Source organism: Gnatocerus cornutus, chromosome 9, assembly GCF_029298725.1.
Source record: "Gnatocerus cornutus isolate USDA-ARS CGAHR chromosome 9, icGnaCorn1.1, whole genome shotgun sequence".
In the NCBI taxonomy this organism is placed as follows: Eukaryota; Metazoa; Arthropoda; class Insecta; order Coleoptera; family Tenebrionidae; genus Gnatocerus; species Gnatocerus cornutus.
The window spans coordinates 1,414,813-1,427,500 of record NC_142241.1 but is presented as its reverse complement, the minus strand read 5'-3'; the positions used below and the strand labels follow the sequence as shown (position 1 = coordinate 1,427,500).

The following is a 12,688-nucleotide window of genomic DNA, read 5'->3' as shown; positions in this document are numbered from 1 at the left end:
TGGTTGGGAGTGCGAACTGGAAGTTCAAAATTTGGATGGTTGCTGACCGTTTTGACCGAGCCGTACAACCTCTTCCCTTTTGGATTCTGGAAGGCTCACCACTCGGGAGCATCTAAAGGAGAGTCGGTAGGAGGAGCGGTTGGGGCGCCTGTAGGAGTCAAGGTCAGATCGTTTTATCCACGTTTTTGTTCGAGTCAACGTATCAACGCCATCGTGTCATCGCTTTTCGTTTTGTTAACTTGTTTCTGTAGGAGTTTACGGCTTCACCGTAACCGTCCTTGTTAATTGCTAATTGTAATATAGTAGTACAGCTTCACTGTAATCAACCGTTTTACCTTTAGTCATTTTTTTGTTTTTTTTTATTATTTGTACAGACGTTCTTGTAAGTCGGGACCCGGTAATTGCGAGTTTGTACGATTGAATTGTTGCGCGGATTTTCGGTGTGCCGTCGGCTTGCGCAAGCGTTCGGTCTACAGCGAATCGTCGTAAATCTAACAGCAACGATTGCCGGTGTAAAGACGACGTCCAAATTAAGTACTTGTTTTTCCTGTATTTTTTTTGTTTAGGTTTTACTAGTGTGTTTTTGAATATATTTGTTCCTGGTTAGTTTTCTCTTCGTTTTTTTTTCTTCTTCGTTCAAGTAACCTACACCGAGTACTTTGGATCCGGGTACTCGCAAGTCGTAGCCGGAGGATCCTGGCGCCCTCAAGATTGTCGGGTCGGGGAGTTTTAACGAACCCACCCAGACTGAGCTACCGGCGTAATTTTGTCATCAGCCGGCCCGAGCGACTTTAGTCGGTCAGTTTGTTTTTTTTTTGCTTTTTGCCGTTTTGTGTTTTTTTTGCGTGACAAGTCTTTAGTTAAGATCACCTAAAAAATTATTTTTACTTGGTAAAACTGACGGTCTAAAAATTTGGTTTCTTCCACTTCTGAATTCATGTCCTGACCAACTGTTATTCTAACAATTATTGTAAATCTTTTTTGCCTTACATCATGTTGAAAACGAAAATTTGGAAATCTGTAACACATTTTATTTGATGTACGTACAAAATATTGAAACATGAATAACTAAATGGAAGGCAGAAATGGAAACAATAACGGTGAAAACAAATGATTGATTGGTGAATAAGTCTACCATTTTACCACAAAAAAAATGGAACCAAGAAATAGGACGTGCAAAATAGTAATTTACTCAACGTGCGAGCCAAGTGGATTGTTTACTCATGAGGCGAAGCAAGTGCGCAACTCGAAGATTTCCATCCCACCTGACGTTTCAACTCATCGATGCTCATACCACTGTTTGCCATAATCGTATGAAGTTCGTCGGAAAGCATGACAACCAGTATATTTCTCAGCGTCGGGTAGATTCAGAATTAATCGCAGTTCTGCATGTTCTGCTAGCCTTTTAATATCTTCACTCATTTTTTGAACGGATTTTTACAAACGTGAAAAAATGTGACAACGTAAACAAACAATTGCTAACCGTTTCTACGACAACGATTCATAAACAACCGTTGATAATTTTATTGTGTAAATTCACATTTTTTCAACGCTCCTTAAGGATTGTAAATGGATAGGTATAATAAAAAATAGCGTATAACACTCGTTTATAAGCGCTGACGCGTCGTGCTCTTAAACTCGTCGTGCGTGTTTTATAGGCTTGCTTATAAACTTGTATTATAATATACTATTTTAGTACACTGCGTTTATTTTTGTTTTTTTATTTTGTTAAGCAATTTGCAAAATCAATAAACTTTATAAAGCATCGTTAAAAAGGTTTGAATTTAGACCAAAAGTCGTACATTAATAACTCTCACTAATGACCGGTTGCCTCCAGGGAAAGTAAACATTACCTAAGAAATTTTATATAGGGGTCAAATATTTTTATTAGAACTGCATTCAAAATGAGAACAAGAAAAAAATGGCTGAAAAAATATTATACAGAATTGGAGTTTTATTTCTAACATTTTGCACACTCACCCAATTTGCTTCGCAAGATGTCCCCTTAATGCGGAAATAAATTGCAGGTCTCTCTGAAAATGTGTGCTCTTGCCATCCATCATAGAAAGCATCTGTTTTATCGACAGCCGCTTCCCACTGAGATTGGTTAATTGAAGTTTCTATACGATATTTGTAGTTAACGTTCTCATCTAACCGTAACTTGACTGAAGAAATCAGGTATGGCTGAGCTAAAAAACGACGCTTCATATCGATTGCTAAATAATTTTAGTCTACCTAGTTGTATCATGATGCTTCCTCTTTCGATCTCATGGTAACTGCAACCATATATTGGATCACCATTTAGCATATCACTGCCCCAAATCTTCCTACAAGTGAGTTAGAGATATTATTCACACAAACACTCACCCTTCAATGGAGAGAGCTCCATTTTCTAATGTGGCCACATTGCTTCTAGGACGAATGATACTATTTACTATGGTGGGAATATCGTTCTTCCATAATGCTTCAAGGGACGTCAATTCAAAATTCTACGGACAAAAATATGGATGGCAATATTTTTTTATATTGATAATGCAAAATTTTGTATAGAATGCTCAAACAGCAAACACATTTTAAGCGGCCTCGAAACTTTCTCTCAGCCAGCTTCACACTGTAATAACGCAAGTACTCACACTTCCTGATGAGCTTTTCGTTCCCACAATTTTTATAAATTTGACCATTTGTTGATTAAAGTACAAATGTTGGACAGAACGACAAAGAAAAGGTTGGTAGTCAATAATCCTGGTCCAGTTTTTATAATCACGAGAGATTTCGATGTAGTAAGAATAGGAGCTGCAACGATACTCTCACTAACTTTATCCTACTTTTTCTTTAATTTTACCTTTCACTGTTTTCATAAAGTCTCATTTTTATGTAGTTTATACAATACTCTTCCCAAAGTGCCACTACAATACTTTCATTGCCATTTATAATGTGATGAGCGCAATGATTTTCGCCGATTGTTTCACTCAGTAAATGATCAGTGTCCACTCCAGCAATCACTAGAGCTCTATAGTTTTTGCAAGCAACATTCACATTTTCGACTTAAAGAAAGATTTCATTTTACGAAACAGTTTAAATTATACACACTTGCATCACATCTAAGCTTGGATCTCTTCGGTTTCACTTCAACAATCTCTGAAATGAATTCAAGTAAAGTTTCGGTTTTCAGCAAATTAGTGGGCCGCACTATGGACACTAATTCGGCCACTGACATAGTCGAGAACCGAATGCACTCTAATACTGCATCATCAACACTTTTGTTGTCTTTGCACCACTTTGCAGCTAATTTTAAGAGCTCGATTTCCCTAATTAACCTAGAGTCATGTTGTAAATAGCTTATTAAAGATTCCTAAAACTTTTTGTTAGTTCAGAGATGAAACTGCTTCTCTTTTCTACCTTTGATAACTGTTGAGAACTGCCAGTTGAAAACACTTTTGCAAAATTGCTATCTATAAACTCGTGACAATTTTGTTTTAATTTAACGAAATCATAAAAATTTGCAGTGTTTAGAATTGGAATCACATTTTCCACATTTATGGGATATTCCAGATCAGCGGAAACACCAGAACTATCACTATTTACCATGGTTTCTTCAGATAGTTCCAAAATTTTCAAACCTTCTGGAATAGATGATGGAGATTGGTATTCTAAAACCAAATATCAAGGTGAACAACATTAACATGACCGAAAATAATTACTGAAAGTTCGGTTTTGGATAACACCATTTCTAATTTGCCAAAGCGTAGAAAACAATTTAGATTCTTCGATGAGTTTTGAAGGGGCAACAGAATCAAAAATATCAGTTTCCGTAAAAGAAGCCAATCTAATGCAGTTTTTAACCAAACCATCTTCGTCTGTGTTGACTTTGCACCAACGTTCTACCAGTTTGAACACTTCAATTTCAGGCAGAGGAAAATCATCGCGTTCTAACAACACAATCATGGACGCCTAAAAAGTCGATTAAAAAGAGTCAAACATGTCTTTCAAGTTTACTTGAGACAACGAGCAAAAACTGTCATGTTTAAGAATCTTCGCGATGTTTTTGTCCATGAAAGTCGTTATAAGTTCTTGAAGATGACATGCGGTTGCAATATTTAGAGTTTGACACACGTTCGGGCTATTAAGAAAAGTGGTCATTTTTTCAATCATGAGTTCTGCCAAAGCCTCCAACGAAAACTTATGAGCAAGATTTAAAATTCAACCACCATGTCGGCTTCAGACGGAATAGAAAGAGTTCCTACAAACCAAACTCAGATTTTGATTGAAATTTTTGTGTGTTTTACCTAAATAGATGTACTTTAACACATGTTCAAAAGCTCGCAATGGAACATCAATTTTTACCTCCTAAAAATGAACAATGCCGTTACTAAATAAAAAACGCAGAAACGTACTATATCACTTTAGCAGTAGATTGTATAAAGGCACATTTAACAATCCTAGTGCTGTTAAAAATTTGGCAACAATACTAGTGTTGGTAATTTTGCTAAACTGTTTACATGTTTTACTGATTATAACCACTAGCATTTATAATTTTTGAAGCGTCAATTTATACATTTTCTCGAGTTTTAGTTTTTCAAACATAGTTTTAGTTCAAACATAATTTGAAAAATTTCATACTGCACTTTTAAGCTAATCTAAATTTTAATCATTCGTCAACTCTATTATTACAACTCCACATTAGATAAAAACAAAACTCAACTTCACACGTTGAGTAATCTACTATATTTGTCTGTATGTCCTGAAACTTTATTTCCAAATATTTTTTCCCCAATTCCAGTAAATTTGAATCAACAAAAAGGCTGTAATTTATTGGGGATCAATTCTGGTCGTCAGACAAGACCCAGCACTTGAGGGTGATTATGTTTATAGGGTCTTGCGGTAAATTTGGTGGAAACTGTTTAAAAAGTTAAAGTCATAAACGCTCCATTGTATTTATACGTTTCTTTTACCATCACAGCACAACAAAATAAGATCTAAATAATTTTAGAACAGGGTTTTTGCAAACATTGAAAAATTACCATTTTATGACCACCCAGATGTGCTGGGAAGGTCAAGAACGGACTTGTACCTGCCCCAGCAAGGCCCTCAAAATGTTTTCCGATGTTGTTTGGAAATAAGCAATGGAATGGTGGATTATTTTTGAACGCAATTGTACCAGCGATTCGGGATTATCATCCCTTATCCCCTCCACTTGAGAGGGGAGAATCGTGGTCACCAACCCCCCGGAACAACTAAGAAACGCAACGAGAGTGTAATGTTCATCTGACCAATGAACGATAGTTTGTGTCCATATTACCGATTTTCAAATTCGGTTTTGCTTCGGGATTGGCTACCGTTTTTTGTCTTATCTCGATTTTTTTAGCTAAAAAATTTTTGTTTCGAAATTCTGGTTCAGAATTGATGCCTCCCTGAGCCTTTTTTCTCTGGGTCACGAGTTCTGGGACACCTGTATTTGTCTGATGTCCTGAAACTTCATTTACAAATATTTTTCTTTAATTCCAATAAATCTGAATTAACAAAAAAATCTGTAATTTAGGGGAGATCAATTCTGATCACTATACAAGACCAACCACTTGAGTGAGGGTGATTATGTTTATAGGGTCTTGCGGTAAGTTTGGTAAAAACTGTTTATTTTATGTTTCAGTTATGGTTATAATAGAAAATGCATTTATCTTGGTTTATTTGGGATTTACTTCTATTCATACTTTATATTTTCTGTTTTCTTCAAAATGTACAGTGTTGAAGAGCTCTTAAGTGACTTTTTAGACTATGTAGGGGATAAGAGTAACCCTATTAGGGAAGGAGACCGAGTTTTTACGGCGAGACGTATCATTTTGTGTCAAGTAAAAAATATCATCAACATCGGCAAATATTTTCACAGGTTCTTCAGACGTCGGCTTTACTTTCAAGTCCACATGAAGAAAATTTACAACTACAAAGTAAGCCAAAAAATTGGGGCTATGAAATTTCAAATATTCCATTCTAACGTTTGGTTGTAGATTTTCTAACTTAGACCAGTTATCATGCACTAACGTGAAACAGGCCTGGGGCAAAGAAAAAAAATCAATTCAAGAAAAGTATGAAGCAGAACCAAGTGCAGCCTTTGCACAAAGAAACTAAAATTTGTCAGTTGTCAAGCTGTTAAGCAACAAATTTTTAAACTTTTCTTGAATTGTAAGGCCTTTAATTCTTAAATCCGTGCCTTGAAATTTCAAGAAATAATATTGCCGATCATGTTTATGGAAATGCAACGAAGGGAACAAAATCTCAATCTCTTGAGAAATAGGCTGGAGATACGAAATAATAGCGAACCTTTTAATTTTAATCTACGAATTACAACCACATCTGCATAATCCCATTAGGAGGCATGGCGTGTCGGTTGAAATCGCTGGCTGCTATCAGCGGAGCATCGGAAAGGATTGGAATTTGGGGTTGAGCCAAATTAGTGTTCATAGATTTTGCAAAAATACTTAAATTTATGTTTTTATTTGTGCAGCATGTCTGACACTAATCAAAATGAAAAAACTGAGTTAGTAAATATTTAGAAAAAATTATTTAAAATCTTTAATTATTATGTGTTTTAGCGAACAGGAGCGTGAAGGCCAAAACATAGAAGCAAGAAAAAGGTATGAAGAAAGAAGAGAAGAACATAGAATAAGAAAAGAAGAAGAAAAGAGAAGAGGAAAAAAAGGTATGAAGAAAGCAGAAGAGACGAACAGAGAATAAGAAAAGAAGAGAAGAAGAAGAGGCAAGAAGAGAAGTAGAAAGAAGGCAAGCTGTAAGTAATTGCTTTTATTACAAAACATTTGCTTGTATAATATTTGTACGACTTTGTTTTTTTATACATATGCTTGCGAGTAAAATAATTCTTAATTGTTTTTTTTTACCTACAGGATGAAAGGGCGGACAACACGGCCCTCACAATGCTTCGTAGATACGAAGTATTAAACAACATGTTGAGGTTGGTATATACTGCATAAATACATAGAATTTAAAAGTGAAGATATATAATATAGAGTACCTAATTGCACAAAAATTTTCGTAAACTATTATGTTAAATGTAATTTTGATTTATTTACATGTATTTTCTATTTTTCAAGAGAATATTGTGGCAAGAGCGAGGGCGGCGACTTCGCCGGGGCGGTCGCGGCCGTGGACGAGGCCGTGGCGGTGGTGGCAGCCGCCAAGACGGGGATGGTGACGACAGAGCCGGCCGCAACAATGTCACCATTCATGGTGGTGGCACGTTGTATATTTACAACAATTAATTTGTATATAATTGTAATAGTTTTTTTTTAGTTTTTTGTTTTATTGAATTTTTTTTTTGTTTTTATTTTTTTTTTCTGTTATTTTAAATAAAATATATATTCATAAATGATTGGGCTCATTGAATACTCCTTCCATCAGGGATCGTAAAAAGATAGTGAAATTGTGAAAACAATTAACTACAATTTTGTTTTAGAAAAGTATAACGTATTTATTTTTTCTATTTTAAATACATTTTTAAACAAAATAGATTATATGGAAAAAATACGAAGAAAATGATGTTCTACAAAAAATAATTTTTACATTTCGTTGTGAAAGCCACAAATATTTGTGAAATTTTTCATATTTATTTCACTTTATTTCACGTTTTGTTAAATTGATTATTAAACCCCAAACTAGGATTTGATAACAATTAAAAAAAACTGAAACGGCCTGAAAGCAATATTTTTGTCTGTGACCTTGAAAAAATTAGTTATATTGTATTTATAATTATAGTTAAAAACACTAGATTTATATAAAAAAAGGAAAGAAGATTAATAAAAATTAAATTTATTAAAATCACTGTTACAATAAAATTGATACTCCAAGTCATTCAATGCTTTCTTATGGAAGGTCCGTGTTGACACAAACAAAAATTTGTTATAGTCAGCAGAAAAAGTAAAACGTGCTTTACTGAAAATTCCGCAATTTATTGCTTGCTGTGTTTTTTACTTTTTGAGTTCTTTCTTTGACATTTTTGTGGTTACATTTGAATGTTATCTATTTGTAATTCATTCAGTTATTATAGTAACTTGCAAATCCTGTTTTGTGGGTAAAATTGAACTATTTTTATAATTGCATTGATCTCGGGACAACGATTGAGACCATGTTGTGTTCCTGAATGTGACAACAAGGATCTTGAAAGGTATGTACAATTTATTTGTTGTATCTTCATATTATACAGGTGCATATTAGCAATATAATTTATTTATTGATACGAATATTCTTGGTCGGCCAAAAAATGGCGAATCTGAACCAATAACAATAATAAACATGTTAGTAATTATTTCATTGTGTTAAAATTGTATGTATTGTAGATTCGGTCTTCCCACCAATGTGGACATTCGGAAAATTTGACTGGATCGCATAAAAAAAACCAAAATTGCAAAATCGACGAACATCTGCTGCGCAATTATCGAGTTTCTGTTCGACACTTTCATGGATTTTATTATTATTATTATTATTATTATTATTACTTTAAACCCTTAACAGGCCAAGGCCCAATTATAAAAGGAGTTATCAAAAGCCCAGGCACACCAAAATACTGATAAGCAAAAACCCTTGTAGCTACGTATATACCAACGTAGTTAGCCTTATGGCTTGGGAATTTACTGACGATTTTGTTTGGATAATGACAAACTGAAGCGGTACTCATTACCAACTCTTTATCTCCCTGGTAAATTTAATATATAGATACTTGTATGGATTTTAATGCATTCTATTTGCAAAATAGATTCTATGCAGGGATTTGTCGATTTTGGAAATGGAAACAGGAGACAAGCATTTGCCGATCATGCATTGGTATTCATGATTAAAGGTAATATTTATAAAAAAATAATTCTAAATTATTATAAGCATATCATGGTTCAACATTTAAAAATTTTGTATATCAATAACTTACTATAATAATGCGACAAACTGTAACGAAGCTTCTCGAAGTTGACGTCATCGGCTACCCGGCGGCTATATAAACCCGCGACGAGCAGCGGAACGGTCACACACATTCTTGAAGTGTTCTCTGAGTACGCAACATCGCGCTCCGTCGATGAGTACTCACAACCTTCGCCCTCGCGGCGGGAAAAGTGCAAGTTCGAGTGTCAGTGCCAGTGGTGCGAGCTATTCAGAGCAATCTCCAACGACATCCGGTAAGTCTGTTTTGATTGATAACAAAACCGCTACTCCACCTCGTTCTCCTCCTCGTGAGAGAACATTCTCGTTTTCCTCCAACAACTCAGTCAAAATGACAAACACCCAAAATGTGTACCCCTTCGGGTACACAATCCGCAACCTCCCCCAAGCTTTCTCTACTCAAAAATCCTTTTACGGTCTTCTTACAACGTCCTTGCTTCTCAAGGACATCTCCAAACTCGTGGTTAACTGGAACCGCACCGCTATTCTAGTTACCACCAAAGCCCTTCCTTCTAACTTCCAAGCTCACCTTTGCGCTGCCACCGCCTGCCCGACCATTTCGATCGTGCAAGTGCACCGCAAGCCTTCAGCTCAACCCGTTCCCCCAAATGCCCCTAAGGCCCCCCAAATGTCCATTGTGATCAAAGACATCTAGGACGACATCGACAACGATGAAGTCCTAAATGCCATCCGCGATCTCCACTTGCAATGCTCGAAAGTCTGGCGCATCCGTTCCAGACAGACGGGCAACTTCTGCAACTCAAGGAAGGAATCATTCCTTTTGGTAAGCGCTACCAGTGCGAGCGATCGAAAGCCCCACAAAAACCCGCTCCTCTCCAGTGCACCAAGGGCTTCCACCTTGGGCACGCCGCCTCTTCCTGCCACAACAAGTTGGCTTGCCCCAAATGCCCCGAAAGCCATCCCTTCTAACAAGTCTCCTTCTGACACAATTACCTGTCTTCTCTGCAAAGGAGACCATCCTGCATGGTCCCAAAAATGTCCCAAAATCAAAGACGCAGTCGTCACCTGCGACACTCCCGTTGCCCCAACCCTCATCTTGCTGCCCCCACCTGAGTTCGCAGACCCTGAACCTCAGTGTATTTTTGTGCGACAGACGATCACTTTCGTCACCAAAATGTTGTACGACCTCTTCCCCCATCAACGCTCCAATGTCGCAGAACTCGTCGAGTCTGCGTCAAAAACCGTCCTCCGCACCAAAACCCGCATTAACCATGTGGGTCAGCGGATCTACTTCTCCTTTGAGTAGATTCGCCCCCACGAAACCCATTCAGACAACGCGAGTAAAGTCAAAAAAATTTCTTGCTACCATAAACCGCCAGCAAACCGTTTTCACGGCTCCGCTTCTACGGACTTTCAATGAGTCAAACATCAACTACCTGACAACCTGTCTTCTCTAGAACTCGACTAATTAAGGAAAAACGTAAAATCTATCGCGATTTTGTCAGTACTCGTGACCCCTTTCTCAAAACCCTCATCAACAAATTCAGTGCCAAAATCCGACGCGACATCAATCAATTCAAAGAAGAAACTTGGATCAAAACCTGCGAATCCTTAGATTACCGAGACGGTAAAGCATTTTGGTCAAAATTCAAAGCAATTTCTGGTCAACTTTCTAAACCCAATCAAAATCTAATCGAAGGCTCCAACGTTTACCAATCTCCCCAAGACAAAGCCGAGTGCGTTGCCAATCTTCATGAACAAATTCATCAAGTCCCCGACGACCCACATTTCAATCAACCCTTTTTCGGAAAAGTCTCTGCCAACATTCAAACCATGCGCGATATTCCACTAATAGAACCTCTCCCATATCCCCACAACGATGAGCACTTAACCGACCCACTTACAGTTCACGAAGTAAAATCAATCATTTTTAACTTAAAAACTACCAAAGCTCTGGGCCCCGATCAGATTAAACCTACCATTTTGACAAATTTACCAGGCTCAGGCTTTCTTGCAGTAACCGCTATTTTTAACAATTGCTTAACAAATCTTTACTTTCCAACCGCGTGGAAATTAGCGAACACTATCATCATTCCGAAACCGGGAAAACCCATTTCAGGCTGTTGCGAAACCAAGCAATTCTCTGGTACCGTAACAACAAAGTCAGACTCCACACTCGCTTCCAAAGGAAAACTGAAACTGGTCGTGACTTCGTGGTGACCCTTCAGACGATGATTAGACGCCACGGAGGTTTTTCACCACAGCGAGAACTGAATTGTATTTACCAGCACTTGCTGCCGGAGTACCGACAATATATTAGCGATTCACGTTCGGTAGAAGTAACTAATAGATACTTTTGTGTCGCTACGTTGAATTTCTAAAATAACTAGGAATTAAACATTGGCAACATTGTCTATCACCTAAATTTGTCATTCAAATTTGACAATATAACGAGATGGAATCAACTTATACAAGACAAGCAGTTTCAAAAGAAAGAAAACAGGATCGGAAGGAACAAAGTCAGAAACTTATGATTAAAATCATTTTCGCCAAGCGCACCAAACAACTGAAAAAACTTTGTTTCACACTGCGAAAAATTAATTAGGCTAGACTGGACAGCACTCATGGGAGACGCAGCTGTAGACAATATTCCTTCAATTATTGTAACACTAGCACAGTCAGATTCAGAAGATGAAATCGATGAATAGTTGAATCTGATTCGGAGCTCTGATGATTTTCTTCTTTTTCGTTTGGAAAATAAATATGTACCTTTATTGACAAACTAAAAACTGTCATTTGGATGACATCTGTTTTACAAGACATTACACTAGAAAAATTATAACCTTAGTTACACAGCTCCAAAATAAAAGTTACTAAATTTAGTTACTTCTACCGAACGTGAATCTTTAATACACTTGCGTGCAAATGTATCGGGCCACCTTGAAAATTTCACTTCAACTGGAAAATGTTCCAATCCTATATGTCAGTTTTGAACAAAAAGGGCATCATTGCAAAACTTATTGTTTTCAATTTAAGGTGACAAAAAAGTCCAAAGTTAAATTTATAAATAACCACATTAACAACTTTTAAAGTAAAAATGTTCATATTTTCTCACTGTTAGAATTCTAATTTAATGCTTTTCCTAGGCTAAGAATGCTTATCAAACCATTTCCTGGAAACTTCTATTTGACGTGTTTGACATATCAAACAAGCAAAAAACAATTTGAGTTAAAAAAAATGTATACTTCGGCTGTACAAGCAGCACAAGCAGTTGCTTTGCTGGAAACAAGAGTCGTGCAACTATTCAAAGACTTCACCAGAGGTACTTGGCAACTGGTGCCTTTACAACTAGGCCAAAAACAGGAAGACCTCGTGCTACATCTCAAAGAGATGATCGATTTATTGGCACTACGTCATTAAGGAATATGAGATTAAATGCTGTGCAGATAAAACAACGGCTACATGAAGTTCGAGGGACAGCTGTTAGTGAATGGACTGTGAGGCAAAGATTGAAAGAAAGGAACCTGACACCTCACAAACCTGCAACTGGTCCAAAATTAACTGCAGCTCACCGACAATCTCGATTGCAATTTGCTAGAGATCATTTGGACTGGACTTTTGAGCAATCGAGTAAAAGTATGTTCACAGATGAAACCAAAATCTGTCTACACGGAAATGATGGACGAGTAAAAGTGTACAGAAGACCTGGGGAGCGATTTGCACAATGCTGCATAAACGAACAGATCAGTTATGGTGGCGGTTCATGTATGATCTGGGGCGGTATTTCGAG

The 12,688-nt window shown here is 37.0% G+C and overlaps 1 protein-coding gene and 2 long non-coding RNA genes across 4 annotated transcripts; 2 read left to right on the top strand and 1 right to left on the bottom strand.

Annotated features, from left to right (window-relative positions):
* Nucleotides 1-1,834: 1,834 nt before the first annotated feature.
* LOC148167691 (BTB/POZ domain-containing protein 9-like) lies at nucleotides 1,835-4,152 on the bottom strand. 2 transcript variants are annotated; one of them, XM_088044998.1, is made up of 10 exons: nucleotides 3,997-4,152; nucleotides 3,702-3,951; nucleotides 3,400-3,650; nucleotides 3,091-3,352; nucleotides 2,843-3,044; nucleotides 2,634-2,793; nucleotides 2,368-2,489; nucleotides 2,236-2,327; nucleotides 1,981-2,189; nucleotides 1,835-1,925 (listed from the first exon to the last, which is right to left on the bottom strand). In XM_088044998.1, exons 1-10 carry the CDS (start codon nucleotides 4,150-4,152, stop codon nucleotides 1,875-1,877), a joined length of 1,755 nt encoding a protein of 584 aa, XP_087901124.1. In that variant the 3' UTR covers nucleotides 1,835-1,874. The 2 variants fall into 2 exon arrangements, with proteins under 2 accessions (XP_087901124.1, XP_087901125.1); XM_088044999.1 differs by having other exon boundaries at nucleotides 2,236-2,276.
* An 80-nt stretch (nucleotides 4,153-4,232) lies between these two features.
* Nucleotides 4,233-6,481, top strand: LOC148167690 (uncharacterized). The gene is made up of 2 exons (XR_015770707.1): nucleotides 4,233-5,942; nucleotides 6,003-6,481. It is a non-coding gene; the product is annotated as an uncharacterized LOC148167690 (long non-coding RNA).
* Nucleotides 6,482-6,690: 209 nt separating this feature from the next.
* Nucleotides 6,691-7,302, top strand: LOC148167689 (uncharacterized). The gene is made up of 3 exons (XR_015770772.1): nucleotides 6,691-6,781; nucleotides 6,897-6,964; nucleotides 7,104-7,302. It is a non-coding gene; the product is annotated as an uncharacterized LOC148167689 (long non-coding RNA).
* The last annotated feature ends 5,386 nt before the right edge of the window (nucleotides 7,303-12,688 follow it).